The 18,205-nt window shown below is 32.7% G+C and overlaps 1 protein-coding gene across 5 annotated transcripts; it reads right to left on the bottom strand.

The window, feature by feature from the left end:
• Nucleotides 1-69: 69 nt before the first annotated feature.
• LOC110624903 (beta-glucosidase BoGH3B) lies at nucleotides 70-7,280 on the bottom strand. Of its 5 annotated transcripts, none has more exons than XM_021770336.2 (11): nucleotides 6,863-7,278; nucleotides 6,433-6,677; nucleotides 5,330-5,534; nucleotides 4,898-4,988; nucleotides 4,614-4,759; nucleotides 3,995-4,238; nucleotides 3,289-3,393; nucleotides 2,966-3,148; nucleotides 1,687-1,891; nucleotides 627-1,119; nucleotides 70-342 (listed from the first exon to the last, which is right to left on the bottom strand). In XM_021770336.2, the coding sequence occupies exons 2-11, from the start codon at nucleotides 6,653-6,655 to the stop codon at nucleotides 258-260; spliced, it is 1,980 nt and encodes a 659-aa protein (XP_021626028.1). In that variant the 5' UTR covers nucleotides 6,656-6,677; nucleotides 6,863-7,278; the 3' UTR covers nucleotides 70-257. The 5 variants fall into 5 exon arrangements, with proteins under 5 accessions (XP_021626028.1, XP_021626029.1, XP_043817047.1 ...); XM_021770337.2 differs by having other exon boundaries at nucleotides 6,925-7,278; XM_043961112.1 differs by having other exon boundaries at nucleotides 6,433-7,277.
• Nucleotides 7,281-18,205: the final 10,925 nt, after the last annotated feature.

Raw genomic sequence — 18,205 nt, 5'->3', positions numbered from 1 at the left:
TAAATAAAAGAGAATTGTTCTTCTTAGATTGTATCTTCTGTTTATCTCACTTGCGTTCATTCTTCAAACTGATGAAAATGGAAAATATATTTCTTATTGTTGCCATAAATAAAAAAAAGTATAAGTTGCAACGGAAGCATTCACTAACTCAAGGAAAATGGGTAAACATATCTTCAAGGTGCAGGGAAACAGATCAATCTACTCAATTATCTAAAGGAGGATAGGTGTGCATGAGTGATTCAGGTTAAAAATTATACCTACCTATGAGATAACAAATTCAAAGTTACAAGGACAATAATAAAAACTATATATGGCCTCCCAACTACACCAGCTGATGTTGACCTACAAACAAACAACACCAACAGAATCAAATACAGGCAATAGTCAACTAAACAGCAGAGAAAAGGGTTGAGATATCCCTGAATTTGCTAGAAAGGAACCAAGTTGCATTGCAAATAAAATGTTCACATGCAGCAAACTCCATATGGTAAAACAGAGAATGCAAAAACAGGAGAAAAAAAGATAGCCACATTGTTCATTTTTATCAGGGAATAAATATGCAAAACGCACCAACAATCAAGGCGAGACGTTGATGAAAGAAGAAACAAGTAAACAATAAGATTTACCTTCCCACAATGCCTGGAAGTGACCCAGTCTTCAGCCCAAAGCCGAAGGGGAAAAGTGGGTCATAGTGTGAATCCCCCACATTCATTGGCAGCTGATCTACATTCTTAAACCATGTTCTTGGGAGTTTTCCACTAAATTGATAGTCGCCATATAGGACATCAGTCACACCTTGGCCTTCGGTGCCGGGCAACCATGCTGCGACTAAGGCATCAATTGACGAAAGATATGGTTCAATCACAATAGGTCTACCAGAGACTATGACAACAACACACTTGACAGCCTCACAGACATTGCTAATAACGGTTGGACCAGGATCCATCATTGTGAGGTCCATGCTGTCTCCTGCTGTTTCAGCGTAAGGGGGCTCACCAACAGCAACAATAGCATAAGCAAAGTTATTGGACTTGACAAAGTTGCTATCCGGATTCTCTTGGAAGACAACTTCTGTGCTTCGATCAACTACAGATCTTATGGCTGAAAGGACGGTGGTTCCTGTAATCAAAAGAAACAAGATTATTACTTCTACCAAAAGGATATAAACAAGAAACTTAGAAATGATTTCTCAGGATTACAATTAACCACAACAAAACAAAACAAAACAAAAGACAATTGTGAGTACCAGTGTATAACACATTTGAAAAGAGAGGCTTATTTGAAGCTAACTACCAATCTGCAGTTCTCAAGTGCCAGAATGTATATCCTGGGACTTTCACACGCAATTCAATCCATCCTGAACGGAGAGAATTTCCATACACAAGGAAAAGGGTATGCAATCATTATAATTACAAACGCACTATTCTATTAGGGAATTTGTAATCGTCCTTCAATTCTATGGCAACATTTGCATGCAAAAAAATTCTACCAAACACCATTATTTTTCCTTCTCTCTCTCTCCCTCTCTCTATTTCTCCAGTCATATTGGTCATGCAAGTTACAGAGAGATAGATGTGCTCCAGACATGTTAAAAATAACCCATAACCCTCGTACCATGCACAATATGACCAACACATAACCCTTGTACCATGTAGATATGACCATAACATGTTAAGCAAAACATACCCCTTGTATAGTTGTTGCCAGTAAATCCTTGCCATGCAATTGTCCACCCACCACACTGATAGCCCAAATTGTCGGCATGAGTACCTGCAACTAAAATCTTTGAAGCTTTCTTGGGAAGGGGTAGTAATGGATTAGATCCATTTTTTCCATTCTTCAGCAAAACAAGTGATTTCCTTACAGCTTCCTTTGCCAAGTCTCTATGTTCCTAGATTAAAATGTCATTTATCACTTATGAAATGTATTCTTCATTATAGAAATCACTTTTAAATATCAGTGCAGCAAAAAGACCTGTCAGCAACTAAATGCAACCGAGAGATACAAACATGTAATATTATAAAGGAAGAGATACTTTTTGCACGTCTCATACTATCCAACACCAACAGCATATACTAAGGTAAATTAATTAGTAAAAGGCTACATTATAATTAAATCCTGAGTATAACAAAACACGCATAAATCTCTGGTTTATTTTTAACTAACAAATTTGTCCTCCAAATTAAATTCCTTCAAAGAATTAGTTCCTGCTTCTAAATTGACCTTTACCTGCTTTTTAATTTGAAACACTTTAGTCCGTGAAGTTTTGCTTTATTAATAAAATAGTCTCATCTAAATTTTATATTTAAATAATTATATATTTATAAAATATTTAGTGTTTTCTACTTTTATAATTATTTAAATATAAAATAGTTAAAAGTATATGATAAAACAATATGTTTTACTCAATTCTAAATTTTTTATATTAAGGTGTATAATTTTGTTAAGAAATAAATAAACAAAAAAGTTTATTTTTATATGATCTAATACAATTATTTTAACAATACATAATCATACATCTATCATTCAAAGTCATAGCTTCTATATGATTTGATTAATATTCTCAAAAATTACATTATAACTTAACTTTCTATTCAAATTAATTGTATGAAAAAGCAATTATTACCCAATCAAAGATTTGGAAATATGTATTTATTTAAATATAAAGTAAATAATTACTTAAATATAAAATTTACATGTCGGAATTATTTTGTTAATAAAACAGAATTTCAAGGACAAAATTGTTGCAAATTAAGAAAAGCTAATAACAGTCACTCTAGAAGGTAGTGACTAATTTATTAAGGAATTCAAATTTGAGGATCAAATCTTTACTTTAAGAGAGAGAGAGAACAAATGACTGCAATGTGGGTTTTGCTATACCTCAATGACTTTGCTGTAATTTATCTAATTGAAAAAACCAACTTTGGTGTAATCTTGATGCTGAATAATACTTTGATTTACTAACCTGGCTCCCAAGCTCATTGACTAGGCTGAAATCAGCCAAAGGGTTTTCAAACAGGCCCATGCTGAACTTGACAAACAAAATCCTTCCCACAGCATCATCAATGCGATCGATTGTGATGACATTCTTCTTGACTAGGTAAGTAAGATCATCAATAAACTCAGTATAGTTGAAAGGGACCATGACCTGAAAAACAAAGAAACACACTTCCAAGTTTCAAAATATTCACTTTTGTCCACTTTAGCAAGCCTGAATTGGCTATTGCAACTAAAATAATCACTTGAATTCAGTCTCAAATATCATTCCGTTTAAAGGTATCTGCTAACCATGTCAATGCCAGCTTGAATTGCAGCTTGAATAGAATAGGAGTAGTTTGCATGTGGTGGTGAGGTAATCCTGTCAATGCCCTGCCAGTCTGAGATAACAAAACCCTGTGCAATTCAATCCAACGAAACAAATGCACAGTTAGCATAACCATAGATAATATTCTGATGTATGGAAAAGCAAACAGCATGATAGACAGCACATAATGGCAAGAAAGTCCTTTAAAGCAAATATTTCCATAAACTGGAATCAATCTGTCATGAATAAAGAACATTGGTCAGTAAAGTAACAATTAAATTGAGAAATGAAGAACAATATAAAGATTTAAGAAGGGCTGTTGGAAATATAAAATGTGAAGGAAAATGAAGATTTATGAAATATGGTAATCTGCTTCCATCCAAACAAATGGCTGCTTAGCATGCGCATATGTCTAAATTAAGGAATTAATGATCCTATCACACCTTGTATAAGTGACTGCTGTAGGATACATCTCAAGACAGATCCAACAGATGCGAAGTAGTTAGCACTAAATTGCTGTCAAGTTGAGCCACACATCAAGATCTAAATTGTCTCTTCATCCAATTACTTCTTTTTACACAAGGACATGCAATGTTCCCATGCCTTATTCATTGACCTATCTACATACAAATCTTAAAGTAACCACAATAAACAGGTATCAAAAGATTCAAAACAGAAATCAAACTTAACCTTAAATTTGAGGGTATTCTTTAGGAAGCCAGTAATTAGCTCACGATTTGCATGCATCTTATCCCCATTCCAACTAGAGTAGGAAACCATGATTGTTGAAACACCCTTGATGATTGAATCAGAATAGGCAGGCATGTGGATGCTCAACAGTCCATGCTTGTCAGTCACTGTGTTATTCTCATTGATGCCCTTTGTTGTTCCACCATCACCCACAAAGTGCTTTGCACAAGCTGCAACCTTTTTCCTACAAGAAAAGAGAGGTTCAATAACAAATATATCAAAAAAGAAAAGCATCTAATATGTATATGAAATTGAAGAAAAGTTAGTTATAGAAAAGAGGTAACAAGTAATACAGCAAAGTTAAGAAAGAGAGAGGCAAATTTGTTAATGTTTTGATTTAAGCATATATCCATTTAAGAAATGGCATTGTTTAACCAGTACAAATCTCAAGCATCAGAAAAAACATTTATTTGAAAAAAGACTAGAATTCTGGTATTAGCATGCTTAGTTTATTTTAGAAGTAGAAATGCGATAGAGCAAGTTACCCTTGAATAATGAATAACTTTAATAACAAAACCTATTCTATAAAAGATATATTTTGACTTCGACAAATTCTTACTTTCCACCAACATATGGAACTCCTTTCCGAGAATTAGCTGGAAGGTCCCCTTGCAAACCAAGAATAATTTCAGTCATGTCTTCCACAATTTTGTGATCCTCACTGTAGCTTTCGTAACAGCGACCCCACCTTGGATCTCGACAAACCTTTAAAGAGGAAAGCAGGAAAAAACAAGGTGTTGAATAACATTCTAGTAAACACAAGGAAGGGATTTTTTTCATAGTTCAAAGACCTAATAACTTATATACTCTACTTATCAACAAATTTCAATTCATGCTACATACTGCAATGCATGGAGCAAAGACATAAGGAATCCCTGTGGCTCTAACTTCAAGAGCAGTTGCACTGCCAATCCTCTTCATCAGGTTTGGATCCCTGTTTATGAGCATTTCAATAAATTACTGAATAAGTAGACATATCTTAACGAAATTTTCATTGTTTAATTATCTAACAACTTGATGGGTTACAAATTAAAACATCAAAAGCTCCATTAGAATAAAAAAGGATATCCACTGTCCAAATGTGGATTGTTTTATCTAATATATTTTAAAATTTAACATGGTTTAGTTACATTAAGACTCTTGCTCGGTATTCAACCAAAGAGACACAAAAAGTGAAAATGCTTCTGTACACCTTGCTTGAGCAGAAGGCCAGTTCTTAGTGATTGATAATGTTGAGAACAACCATTAAATAAGAAACACTACATTTACACTTGCCTAGTTGCTCCAAGCCCAACATTGTGGGGAAATATTGTAGCATTGTATACATTGTTATGTCCATGGACAGCATCAATGCCATAAATCATTGGAATGCCCAAACGGCTGGACAAAGACCCATTTTGAAACCCATTTATCATATTAACCCAATCCTCAGCAGTAGCCTCAGGAAGTGGCGCACTTCCACCACCGCTCAGTACACTGCCTGCAGCAAGGAGAAACAATTAGTCCAGTTTGTCTTTATTTATTTATTTATAGACTACTTTACTTTATCATGAGTCCTTATTTATTCACACTCTACTGTTTACTTCATCATGATTCCTTATTTATTCACACTCTACTATCAACCTATCGGTCAACTACATAAATGACTATATCAATCATTCAGCTTTTCTTCTACGAGTAGTTTGATGTGAGACTTGGTAAAAAATGCAGCAACAAGTAAAATAAATGAGTAATCTAAGGACAGAATGAACTATGTGAACAGAAATGGAAACTTTGGAAGAACCTTAGGTTCTTAATTCTTAATGCTTCCAAGGAGCCATTGTTAATAATTAAGCATTTTTACAAGCAAATTCAAATGATGTTCATATCACTAAATTTGGCACTCCCTACACAACAAATGTATACTTGTTGACTTATTGGCACTTCCTACCCAAACTTTGTAAGCTATTGTACTTTTTTAGCTTGTTAAACCAAAAGGGTTATTGACCAAAAAGGTCGAAATCAACCAAAGCAAAGGAGTTAAAAACATAGGAATGCACCCAGCACGTTTTTAATGAGTAAAACAATACAAAATCAACCGAACATCGTTTATAAAGCAATTACACTATCAATTAAATGAATACCCTCCATTGAAAATAATATTATGAACTGGGACTAGATGTTTCAGAAAGCCCAGCAATATAAGTGACAAAGAACGTGTCTATCCTTTATTTATATTTGACACAAGACAAATGCAACGTTATTTAATGGGGACAGTATATGTTTACTAATAAAAGCATCAGAAACATTATAAAATTGCTCGAATGGTTTGATAAAATTTAATATCAATGAGGAAATAATTAAACTATAAAGAACAGCGAGAGGAGGGTGGGATATACCAATGGAATTGGTCTTCATAACTGCAGGACTAGCAACCGATCTGTCAATTTGTGCCATTTGACCAATTTTTTCTTCTAGAGTCATTCTACTCAGTAGGTCCTTAACTCGAGCCCCCACCGGCTGTTTTGGGTCCTTGTATTTCACATACTCGGCTTCTACCATAGCTATCCACACCCATAACCACAAAATCCCAATTACTTCAACCACTAAAACCCTAGACATCTTCACTTGCCAAGCGCTTTTCCTACCGTCAATCACATCAAAAACCAAGGGAAAAGAGAGAGAAAGTGAGAACCCAAAATCTGAAAAAGAGAAAAAAAACACTAAACTCTGATGTTTGCAGAGAAAAAGCCAAGGAAGTCAGTTTTGTATTAGGAAGCAGAGAAATGTAACTACTCAGCATTAGTAAAACTGAAAACAGAAAAATACAAGAACTTGATCCTTCTCTACTTCATTCTCTTTCTCTACATTTTCTCAGCAACCAAACTAACCCAATTTAAGATCAATCTCAGCCAGCTCTCAAAAACCCAAAAAGCACAAAATAGAGAGCAAGAGAACGTAATAGAGCAGCAGCAGAAGCACAACAATGGAAGTAAAGTGTAGAGTAGGAAGTAAAAATTGTGCAGTGGTTGAAAAGGCAAGGAAATAGAAATGGAAAAACAAAAAAAATAAATTGAAACTTGAAGCAGTTAAGTTTCTGGTTGGATGATGTGGTTGCTTAAAAAGCAGTTTCTTTATTGGATTCTTGATTGGCACACAGGTGGTGGATTCAGAACGTGGTCGAGACTGTCATTTTTTTTCATCTTGAGAAACGTGAGGGCGACGTGTGAATCGTGCTCGGGTCCATTTTGTTATTATAGAGAATTTCAAAGCTAAAAGTATAAGGATGAGTATGATTTTAAGTTGCTAAACGTGGGTGCGCGGTATTCGGTTCAAATCGAAAAAATTAATTGAATTGAATCGATTTGAAAATTTGGTTTAGTTTTTTATATATTTCGGTTCGGTTCGGTTTTTAATTTTAAAAATTTTGGTTATTTCGATTCAGTTCGGTTTTGATCAGAAAAAAATCGAAAAAACCAAACCGAACCGATTAGTAATAATAATATGTTTTTTCAATAATATATAGAAATTAAATCATATTAAAATTAAAATATTTTAATTAAATTTTAAAATATTAAAAATAAAGTGTAAAAAATAAAAAAATAATTAAAAATCGAAACCGATTAAACCGAACCGAATCGAACCGAATCAGACCGGTTCGGTTCGGTTCGGTTTCTGACCAAAATCAATTCGGTTCGATTTTTATAAACACTCAAATTTCGATTTTCGATTTATTCGATTCGGTTCGATTTTAAACCGAACCGACCGAATGCTCACCCCTAGCCAAAAGACTAAATTTACTCTTGAATATGTTAAAAAAGAAAAAAAAAATAATAGAGTAATGATAATAATAATAATAAATTTAAATTATCATTAAAAAAATAAAATAAGAACGTGTGATAATTTAAAAATATGTGCATTCTTGTCTGTCGTTTGGCTTTTTAGAATTTTGATATTTTTGAATCTTACAATATAATTTTTACAAAAATTACTATTTAATTTCATAAAAAAGTTTATTAAATAATTTATTAATTTTAAAAAATATAAAAATCTATTAATTAATTTTTACATTAATTTTATTCACTAAATATAATTAAAAAATCTAAAAAATCAATGATACAACATTAATTAATAAAATTTTATTTAAAAATATAAAAATTAATTAATAAATTTTTAAAAATATAAAAATTAAATAATAAAATATTTAATAGTAGAATTAACAGAGTAAATAGTAAATAGACTTTTTAAAACCTTATAAATATTTTAATATATTTTTTAAAATTTAATAACTAATTAATAATTTTTTTATACTATAAAAACTGAATAATAATTTTTTCCTATACTAATTAAGAGTAACATCCAATTAAAAATTATAAAGTCTAATTAAAAATTTTACCAAACTAAATTTATTTTGTTTATGGTTTTTCATTAAAATCAAATTGAGAACTATATCATAGTTAAATTGAGAACTGATTTTTTACACATATTTTTTTATAATATTTTTAAGTACTAGTATTTTAAATGTGCAATACAAGTTGTCTATACTTGCTATATGCACTCATAATTTAATTTATTTGCATATTTTTTATTAATTTTATATATTATATAATATTATAAATTGTTTACATATTGAAATTTTCATAACAAATTTGATCAATATAATTAATAAATTTAGGGAAAATTACTTCTTAGTCCCTGAGGTTTAACGTAATTAACACTTCTGTCCCTATATTTTGGCGACCCAACACTTAAGTCCCTCACTTTCTCTTCCGTCTAAATTCGTAGTCCTTCCGTCCATTTAAACCGTTTGGTCAAAGAGTCAAAAGTGAGAGGTGATAATTTTTTCCAGAAATACCCTTCTCTTAATGTGAAATTCCTTTTTTTTTTCTCTTTCATGTTTTCTCCAGTTGCAGAAGAAGAAGAAGAAGAAGAAGAAGAAGAAGAAGAAGAAGAAGAAGAAGAAGAAGAAGTTGCAGAAAGGAGGGTAGGAAGAAGAAGAAGAAGAAGAAGAAGAAGAAGAAGAAGAAGAAGAAGAAGTTAAGAAGAAGAAGAAGAAGAAGAAGAAGAAGAAGAAGAAGTTGCAGAAAAAAGGAGAAAGAAGAAGAAGAAGAAGAAGTTGCAGAAAAGGGTAAGAAGAAGAAGAAGAAGTTGCAGAAAGGAGGGTAGGAAGAAGAAGAAGAAGAAGAAGAAGAAGGAGAAAGAAGAAGAAGAAGAAGAAGGAGAAAGAAGAAGAAGAAGAAGAAGTTGCAGAAAAGGGTAGGAAGAAGAAGGAGAAGAAGAAGAAGGAGAAGAAGAAGAAGGGGTATTTGGGTTTGGATTTAGTGAGGATTAATTTTGTCAATTCACGTGTCCCAAACGGCTATTTTGGACGGAATGACTGCGAATTTGGACAGAAAATAAAGTGAGGAACTTAAGTGTTGGGTCGTCAAAATAGAAGAACAGAAGTGTTAATTACGTTAAATCTCAGGGACTAAAAAGTAATTTTCCCATAAATTTATTATTTCATCTCTTAATGTGATACTTCTAATATAAATTTTAACTATTTAATCTCTAAATTTTAATTTTATCAAAATTTTAGATCTCCTCATTAACTTTAATTTAATTTGTCATTACTCACATTGGTAAAAAAAATATTTACTCTTCATTTGAAAATAATAATTTTTTAAAAATTTAATTCAATTCATTTTTTTCTCCAAAAATTTTATTATTTGAAAAGTAAGAATTTAATTTTTTTAACTTGAAAATATTTTATTTTAAAAGAAGTGAAATTATTATATAATTTTATAATAATTTATTTAAATTATTTTCTTATAAAATGAATCGTGTTAAATAAGATGTTAGTAAATAATAACTAATATATCCTCCCTTCTCCCTTGTCCTTAATCTTTCCTTTCCATCCTCCTTTGCTTTATCTTGCTCTTCTTAATTTGACTATCAAAAAACATAACATTTTATAAGTATATTGCACTGTTGAGTCTATTTTGGATATATTTCAGTATCTCCTTAACCTCCATTTGTTTTATAAAAAATATTTTTCAAAAAAATATTTTTTAATATAAAAATATTTTTTCATATTTTCTAACATTTAATGTACTCAAAAAATTTAATTAACAGAAAATATTTTTCTTGTCAAAGAAAAAAGTAAGTCATTATAAGAAAAATGACTTCTTTTAAAAAGAGAGTCATTTTTCACACCTTGAGATTCTTAGTAAGACCTCTATATATAAATTTGTTAATAAATTTTATTTTTTAAGTTAAAATTAAGCAATGAAAAATAAGTTATGTTATTGAAAAATATTTTTCATGGAAAATATTTTCCATAAAAAATATTTTTCACGGAAAATATTGATGTGGCTGAAACGAGACTGTGCTGCGATTGGTCAACCTATAAGGAAAGAAAGTAAGGTGATTGGCGCCTATGAAAGCTACTCCAACTCTCAAATTAGTAAATTAAAGAAAATGGCAAGTCTAATGAGATGATTTGAACTCAAGGGTAGTTATGTCAGAAGAGCATGCCTTGATCTCTATATTCATCTACTTTTATGCTGTAAGAAGATGGAGTTAGTTATCACATCTCCTAGAAATCCGACTAACAACAACTAGTGGATATGAAATCTCGTGATTATAGGTGTAATGAGGATCTACTGAATTGCGTTATCTAACGGTAACTTCCCATAGAGCCTTGCCTTGTAGTTGAGAGGATGAGTCTTGAAGAAGAGTTGAGATCTAGATGTCCGAGTCTTCTTTTCTACCAGTGGGACCAAGTATTATCTTATCAGACCTTTACCACGTAGCTCTGTCATTGAGTGCCAACTCATGGCCTACTTTGGGCATTGTTATGCAATATTAAAAGTCTCACTGCTGGTCTTCGATTCTTCAAATTCGAAGATGACAGTTGTCTCCACTATTTAGGGCACATGGCTTGTTTAGATTGGCCTTCCACACTCGCATCATTTTACCTGCTCCTGTCCATAAATGACGATTGTCTTGTTTCTCAAGCTGTATTCAAAACTTGCTGGTAAAACCATAGTATAAAAATCTTTCATCTCCTCCAAATATCACTTTTGCTCATAACTGATATTTGCGCTTTAGAAAAGACTCAACCACTCTTCTTTTCCATTCACACTTTCTTACTTCAAGGTAATTCCTATTTGTTTTTCCTTTTATAGAAATGAATAGGAATATTTCATCACCATCATCATCATCTTCTTCTTCTTCCTCTAGTGAAAGTTCTGCCTTAAGCTCCTTCTTCGACGGCTCCATTCGTGCTCCAGCACCCATCATTCCACTAAAGGTAGTCCATGAGAATGAAAGCCCCCTGGCTAACGACATCCCTTTTATACTAACTGAGAAGGATGTAGACCGCTTACACGATCAATACCACATCTCTCAAGAAATCTTCTATGTCTTCGCTCCATCTCTAAGCGTTCATGTAGATGATCATATCCCTACGGAGGATACCATCATGTTCTACGAAGAGCAACTGAATGAGGGTCTTCAATTCCCTATGGACCCATTTTTTACTAAGGTTCTTTGATTCCACAAGCTATCAATCACCCAACTGCACCCCAACAGTTGGAGGATCTTGGTAGCCTTCCGGTTTATTTGTTTTAACAATAATATAGAGCGAGCATTGCACTTTTCTCCCAACTATAATAGCTGGGTACATGAAAGAATGAGGAGTTATGGTTCTTCAGCAGGAGAAAACGTTAAATGCTCTTCGATCGGATCCCCTCTTCTTTGAAATGCTGGAAGAATAAATTTTTCATTCTCTGCCACTGGGTGTCCGGGAGTTTCGGTCCCCTTGAAGGAGCTAGAACATATATGTGGAGTTGAGAAAGGATAGGTTCCAACCACAGAAGAGTGAGAAAGAGGCTTTAGACTTCCTCCAGACAATGGTCATGTCCCAAAAGATAGACATTACCATGGCGGTGAGGAATGCTATTTTATCCTGGTAGAGCCATCTCGAGGAAAGCCAGACACGGGCTCCTCACCCACTCAGCTTTCCTTGCCTTGGAGAAAGAACCTCCCTGGCTAGCAAGCAGGGTATTTCTCTTTCCAATTCTTTTTGTATTTCAAACTATCCTACTTACTCACATTATGTTTTATACAGATATGGTCGGATCACGAAATAAGTTTGCCAAGGCAGCACGCGCTGCTCGTAAGGGTAAAGCAGTTGCTAGAATGATCGATCCACCTCCTGAACGGGCTTGTCATACCGAAGATATAATCATGCTTCCTCCTCCTCCTCCTCCCCCTCCTGTAGCTAAAGAATCGACTCCCACTTAGCCCAAGTCTTCTACAAGGGATACTCCTCTTGTGGCCCCTACTCAAATCGGTGCTCCACAAGAGGAAGATGGTGTTGGAGGCACATGGCCCTAGGTTATCCAACACCTAGCATTGGCTCTAAACCGTTCCACTTCCCTTCTCAAAGAGCCCTGCCTGTATGTTTTTATCGCTAAGAGCGCTCTAAAGCCCGAGGACCGCCACCGATTGAATGAGTTCGAGACTAATGACTTCTATGACAACATTATCCATTCTGCCATGCAGAGTGCTCTCTGTGCCTATACGGCCAAAGAAAGTAACAAGGTTCTGAGGCAAGAGTTTGGAGCGCAAGAAACAGATAGGAATCTCCTATAGGAGGAGTGAAGGCTAGGGTTGATGAGGTGGAAGGCACGATGAAGGAGATTCTGGAGTCAATAGACAAGCTCCAAGCGAACTTAGATGAGGCCAACGCTAGAGTACCAAGGATCAAGTGGCTACTCTCTAATGCCAAGTCCAGGAGATGCAGTCTCAAGCAAAGAAGGCTCGAGCCATTATAGATAAAGTGGCTGAACTGGAAGCTGAGCTTTAGGAGACGATGGCTCGGGGTAGGGAGATGTTCGTACAAGGTCAAGACTCTATCAAAAAGGAGCTCATCAAGTGATTTCCTGCAGAGGACTTCTGCTGGATTGATGACATCTTTCTTGACGAGGAGGATGAGGACGAGGATGGGAAGGGCGAGTAAGAGATCCTTCTGACTCGGCTTCTACTGTAATAGCAATAGATGAACCTGTACTAGAAGTTCGGGGGGGAGGGGGAGGGGGAGGAAACTAATAACGATCCTCCTGACTTGTAATTTTTATTTTTATCTTTGATGAGAAATCTTTCCTTCTATACTCTTTGTCATTATTATTGCCAAGTGTTTATATGCTTGGTACTCGACCATAACTCTCATCCTACTATAGCCAAATAAGACTTAAATAATTTCTAAAAAATTGCTAAGGGGTTAATACCGGTCAAAAAAGAACTTGATAATCATTGCCTTTTCCAAAAAAATGATTAAAACAGGCTTACTAATTGAAGAATTTTTGGAGGAATTTTTTATTCTATTTCAATTGAATTGATCTTTATAAGGTTTGAGTATTTATACATAAAGAATCAACCTAAATTAAGAATATTTATAATAAGAATAAAATTTCTATAATCAAGCCTAATGAGGATCCCAAAGATCTGAATCCTCCTAATTAGGAACCTTCTATGTTGGTTAACACTCCCTCTCAAGTTGGTACATAGATATAGAACATGCCCAACTTGCAAACTAAGGTGTGATAGGTCTTGTTGCTGAGCTCTTTAGTAAATATATCAGCTAACTGTTCATCGGAAATCACATGATCTAATCTCAAGATACCATTTATTATCTTCTCTTTAATGAAGTGTCAATCAATCTCTATGTGTTTCTTTTAGTCATGTTGAATTGGATTATGAGCTATATTGATGGCAGCTTTATTGTCACAATACAAGAGAAGTTTATCCCTCTCCAACAGTTTCAATTCCTCCAATAATCTTTGCAACTATAGGAGTTCAAAAACACCTTGTGCCATTGCTCTATATTCCATCTCAACACTTGATCGAGCAACAACACTTTGTTTTTTGCTTCTCCAAGTGACAAGGTTTCCTCCCACAAGTGTGCAGTAACCACTAGTCAACCCCCTATCATTAAGGGATCCAGCCCAATCTGCATCTGTGAATGTGTGTATGTAGAGATAACTATGTTTAGAGAATAGGAGATCTTTTCCAAGAGCAGACTTCAGGTATTGCAAAATGCAAAAAACAGCTTGTATGTGAGACTCACAAGGATTATGTGAGACTCACGAGGATCATGCATAAACTGACTAACTAAGTTGACTGCATATGCTATGTTTGGTCGAGTATGCGAAAGATTATCAGTCTGCCTACCAACCTCTAATATCTGTCAATATCCACTGATTCACCAATTCCTGCTTGTAGCTTGTAATTACCCTCAATGGGAGTTTTTGTTGGTTTGTAACCTAACATACAAATTTCTTCCAAAAGATTCAGAATGTATTTTCTCTAAGAAATAAAGATTCTCTAAGAAATAAAGATTCTTTTCTATGACCTGGCAACCTCGATTCTCAGGAAATATTACAGTTTTCCTAGATCTTTAATTTTGAACTCCTGAGCGAAAAGTTTTTTCAGCCGAGTCATCTCTTTAGTGTCATCCCCTGTCATTTATATCATTAATATAGACTATGAGAAGAGTAATTTTACCTGTATGATGTCTGATAAATATGGTATGGTCAGCATTGCTCAGTTGATAGCTAAAGAAAATCATAGCTCTACTGAATCGATCAAACCAAGCTCTAGGTAACTACTTCAACCCATACAAAGTCTTATTTAAACTACACACTTTTTCTTGTGTTTCTTCATAAGCAAATCTAAAGGGATTACCATATACACTTCCTCCTCCAAGTCTCCATGGAGGAATGCATTTTTCATGTCAAATTGTTGTAGGCCCCAATCAAGATTGGCAGCGCAAGATAGCAATACTCTGATTGAGTTCATTTTGGCAACAGGGGCAAATGTCTCTTGGTAATCCACTCCACAGGTTTGAGTGTATCCCTTGGCAACTAGTATGTTCTTGAATCTTTCAATTGATCCATCTGATTTATGTTTCATAGTAAACATCCATTTGTAGCCAATTGTTTTTTTTTTCAAGTGGAAGAGACATCAACTCCCAAAGTCTCATTTTTAGCCAAGACTTTCGTTTCTTCAATCGTTGTTCCCTTCCAATTAGAATATTTGAAAACTTCCTTCCAATCCTGTGGATAGACACAGAGGAAATAGACAAGGCAAAAGCTCTATAGGATGGAGATAAAGAATCATTAGAGAGAAAGTTAGAAATAGAGTGCTTTGTATAAGACCTAATTCTTTTTCTTTGAGCAATTGATTTATTTAGATCATCAATGGACTCAAGGTTTAGGGATGACTCACCAGATGGAGAAGATGAAGATTTATGACACTGAGTAGGCTGCAAAATGGCTTTTTCTGCTTCTGTTTTGTCTCTTTTTTAGTATCTCCTTAAATTTGGTTTATCCAAATGCTTAATTAGGTCACCAATAGTCTCCTCTTGTATAGTAGTCTCCTAATCACCGATAGTCTACTAAAATGTTCTAGAGTTATAAGACTTGCAATCATCTCTTCTCTCTCATTGTCTTCCCCCTGAAGAGGTGATGGGGTAGTATTGAAGTAAGGTTTAGTCTCTTTAAATGTAACATCCATGTTGACAAAGTATTTTCTAGATGGAGGGTGGTAACATTTATAACTCTTCTGTGTGGGAGAGTACCCAATAAACATACATTTAAGAGCCCTTGGATCAAGTTTTCCACAGTCTTAGTATGAAGAAAATACGTGTATCCAAACATTTTTGGTGGAATAGTATAAGTATTTTTCTCGTGCAGCACCTATAAAGGACTTTTAAAGGTAAGAGCTTTGAGATGCATTTTATTAATGAGATAAGCTGCAGCTAAAATTGCATCTCTCCAAAAAGGAGAGCTCAAATAAAAAAAATATTTCATATAAGAGTGAGGTCAGGAGCCTAATGTATACGATAAAGTATACTAGACTTGATATATTCTATGAATGAGTATAGTAAGTATCAATTTGACCCTAGACAAGCACACTGAATATCGTGAAATGGATATTAAGATATCTTAGACGTATATTATATTATTCATGATATTATCAATGAAATAGTTTGCAAATGGGAGGTTATAAGGATGCAGATAAGAGAGGAGATTTAGATGAGCCTAAATCTACCTCAATATATATTTTCTTAAGAAGTAAGAAGTTATAGTTTACTATATCAAGGATATAGATACACATAACTTAAAAGTCTTTTCTACGCATGAAATGACTTTGAGTTCTCTAATGAAAATTGGTACAAAAGACATTTTGTACATATTTGTAAAGTCATTGAATTAGCATAGAAGATAAATTATTGAGATAATTTATTTTAAAATATTAATTGCAATTGTGCATGTCATATATATTATTTTATATCAGAGATATAATTATGAGAAGTGTGTTAGACAGATAACAAATGCTTTCTCACACAACATTATTAGTTTTATTATCTAGTAGACAACTATAAATTTTCATTTATCCGTAGATAAAATTGAGAGTTCAAAAACTTATACTATGATATTTCATCTCAAAAAGATCGATAATAATAATGGGGGATTATTGTGTTAAATACATTAATCTTATATGAATAAGTCACATTATCTGTCTTAAAAACCAAATGGAGTTATGTTTTAAAATGAACAGTTTAGGAAATTCAAATTTGAATATTAAGTATGTTCAAATTATCATTTTATGGTATCTCATATTGAAATTATAAATTCCTACATTAAAATTAGAGTTTTAAAACTATAAAAACATGTTTAAAATGGCAGCCACAAATTATTATTAATCGGTAGATAATTAAAATTAATATTTTTTTTTCATAATGAGAATTACTTTTATCAAGATTTTTCTTGTGATATTTTTAATTGGTTTATCGCTCTATAATCTTTATTTATAATACATTGGTTAATTAGAAGTGTGGTAAAACGATCTCTAAAAATTATCTAAATTTCATTCGTTTTCAAATATATATTTGAGATTCTTGATCACAAGTTTTCTGAATTCTGCATCAAATATGAAATATAAGCTCAAGCTATTGAACTTTTTATGCTAATTGCATAGTAGTATAGATTTGTGATTTTAATTGTTAAGATATTACCATTATAATTATATTTAATATATAGTAACAATTAATATATAATTACAATTAAAGTTTTAGCGATCAATATTATAAATTTTTTCTAACGGTGACAATTAAAGTTTCAGTATCAATATTATATACTTTCTTTAAAATTCAATTATGATCGATTTTTTTTTTATCACATAAAACTTTAATGACAAAGCTTATTTCGTTGGTATGTGGTGTAGTATATTTTTTACTACTAACAATTAAAATTTCAGTGACCAATATTATAAACTTTCCCTAATGGTGATAATTAAAGTTTCAGTGATCAATATTATAAACTTTTTCTAAAATCAATCGTGATCAGTTTTTTTTTTTTGTCTCATAAAACTTTAATGACAAAGCTTATTTCGTTGGTATGTGGTGTAGTATATTTTTTACTACTAACAATTAAAATTTCAGTGACCAATATTATAAACTTTCCCTAATGGTGATAATTAAAGTTTCAGTGATCAATATTATAAACTTTTTCTAAAATCAATCGTGATCAGTTTTTTTTTATCTCATAAAACTTTAATGACAAAGCTTATCCCGTTGGTATGTGATGTAGTATATTTTCTATTATTATTATTATTATTATTATTATTATTGCGATGGGAGACTGCCTTTTTGGGCCTGAATTTTCCTGTGCTATAAAGCTATTTTTTTTTTCTATGTGAAATTAGATTCCGTTTATTTTTTAAGAAATAGTAAAAATATTTTTTTTTTATTTTTTCATATTTGAGCTATTAAAAAAGTATTCAATTAAAAATATTTTTCCTATCAATTAAGATATTTTTCATAAAAATAACTTTTTCTCCATGGAGAAAGTAATTTTCTTTATTAATTTAAAAATCTTTATTAATAAATTTTATGTTTTTGATATTACTGAAAATAAATTATTTTCTTAGAAAATATTTAATATGAAAAATATATTTCACATATAAATTACTTTTCATAAACAGAAATTAAATTAATTTTATTCCTGGGAGACTAATTACGGATAATTTTATTGTTGCTTTTGAGATCATGCATGGTTTGAAATTACAAAATAGGGGTAGTGTGGGGTCGTGTGCTCTGAAAATTGATATTGCTAAGGCCTA

The sequence above is a fragment of the Manihot esculenta genome, chromosome 10, assembly GCF_001659605.2.
Source record: "Manihot esculenta cultivar AM560-2 chromosome 10, M.esculenta_v8, whole genome shotgun sequence".
NCBI classification, from domain to species: domain Eukaryota; kingdom Viridiplantae; phylum Streptophyta; class Magnoliopsida; order Malpighiales; family Euphorbiaceae; genus Manihot; species Manihot esculenta.
This window is presented reverse-complemented; position numbering and strand designations above follow the sequence as displayed.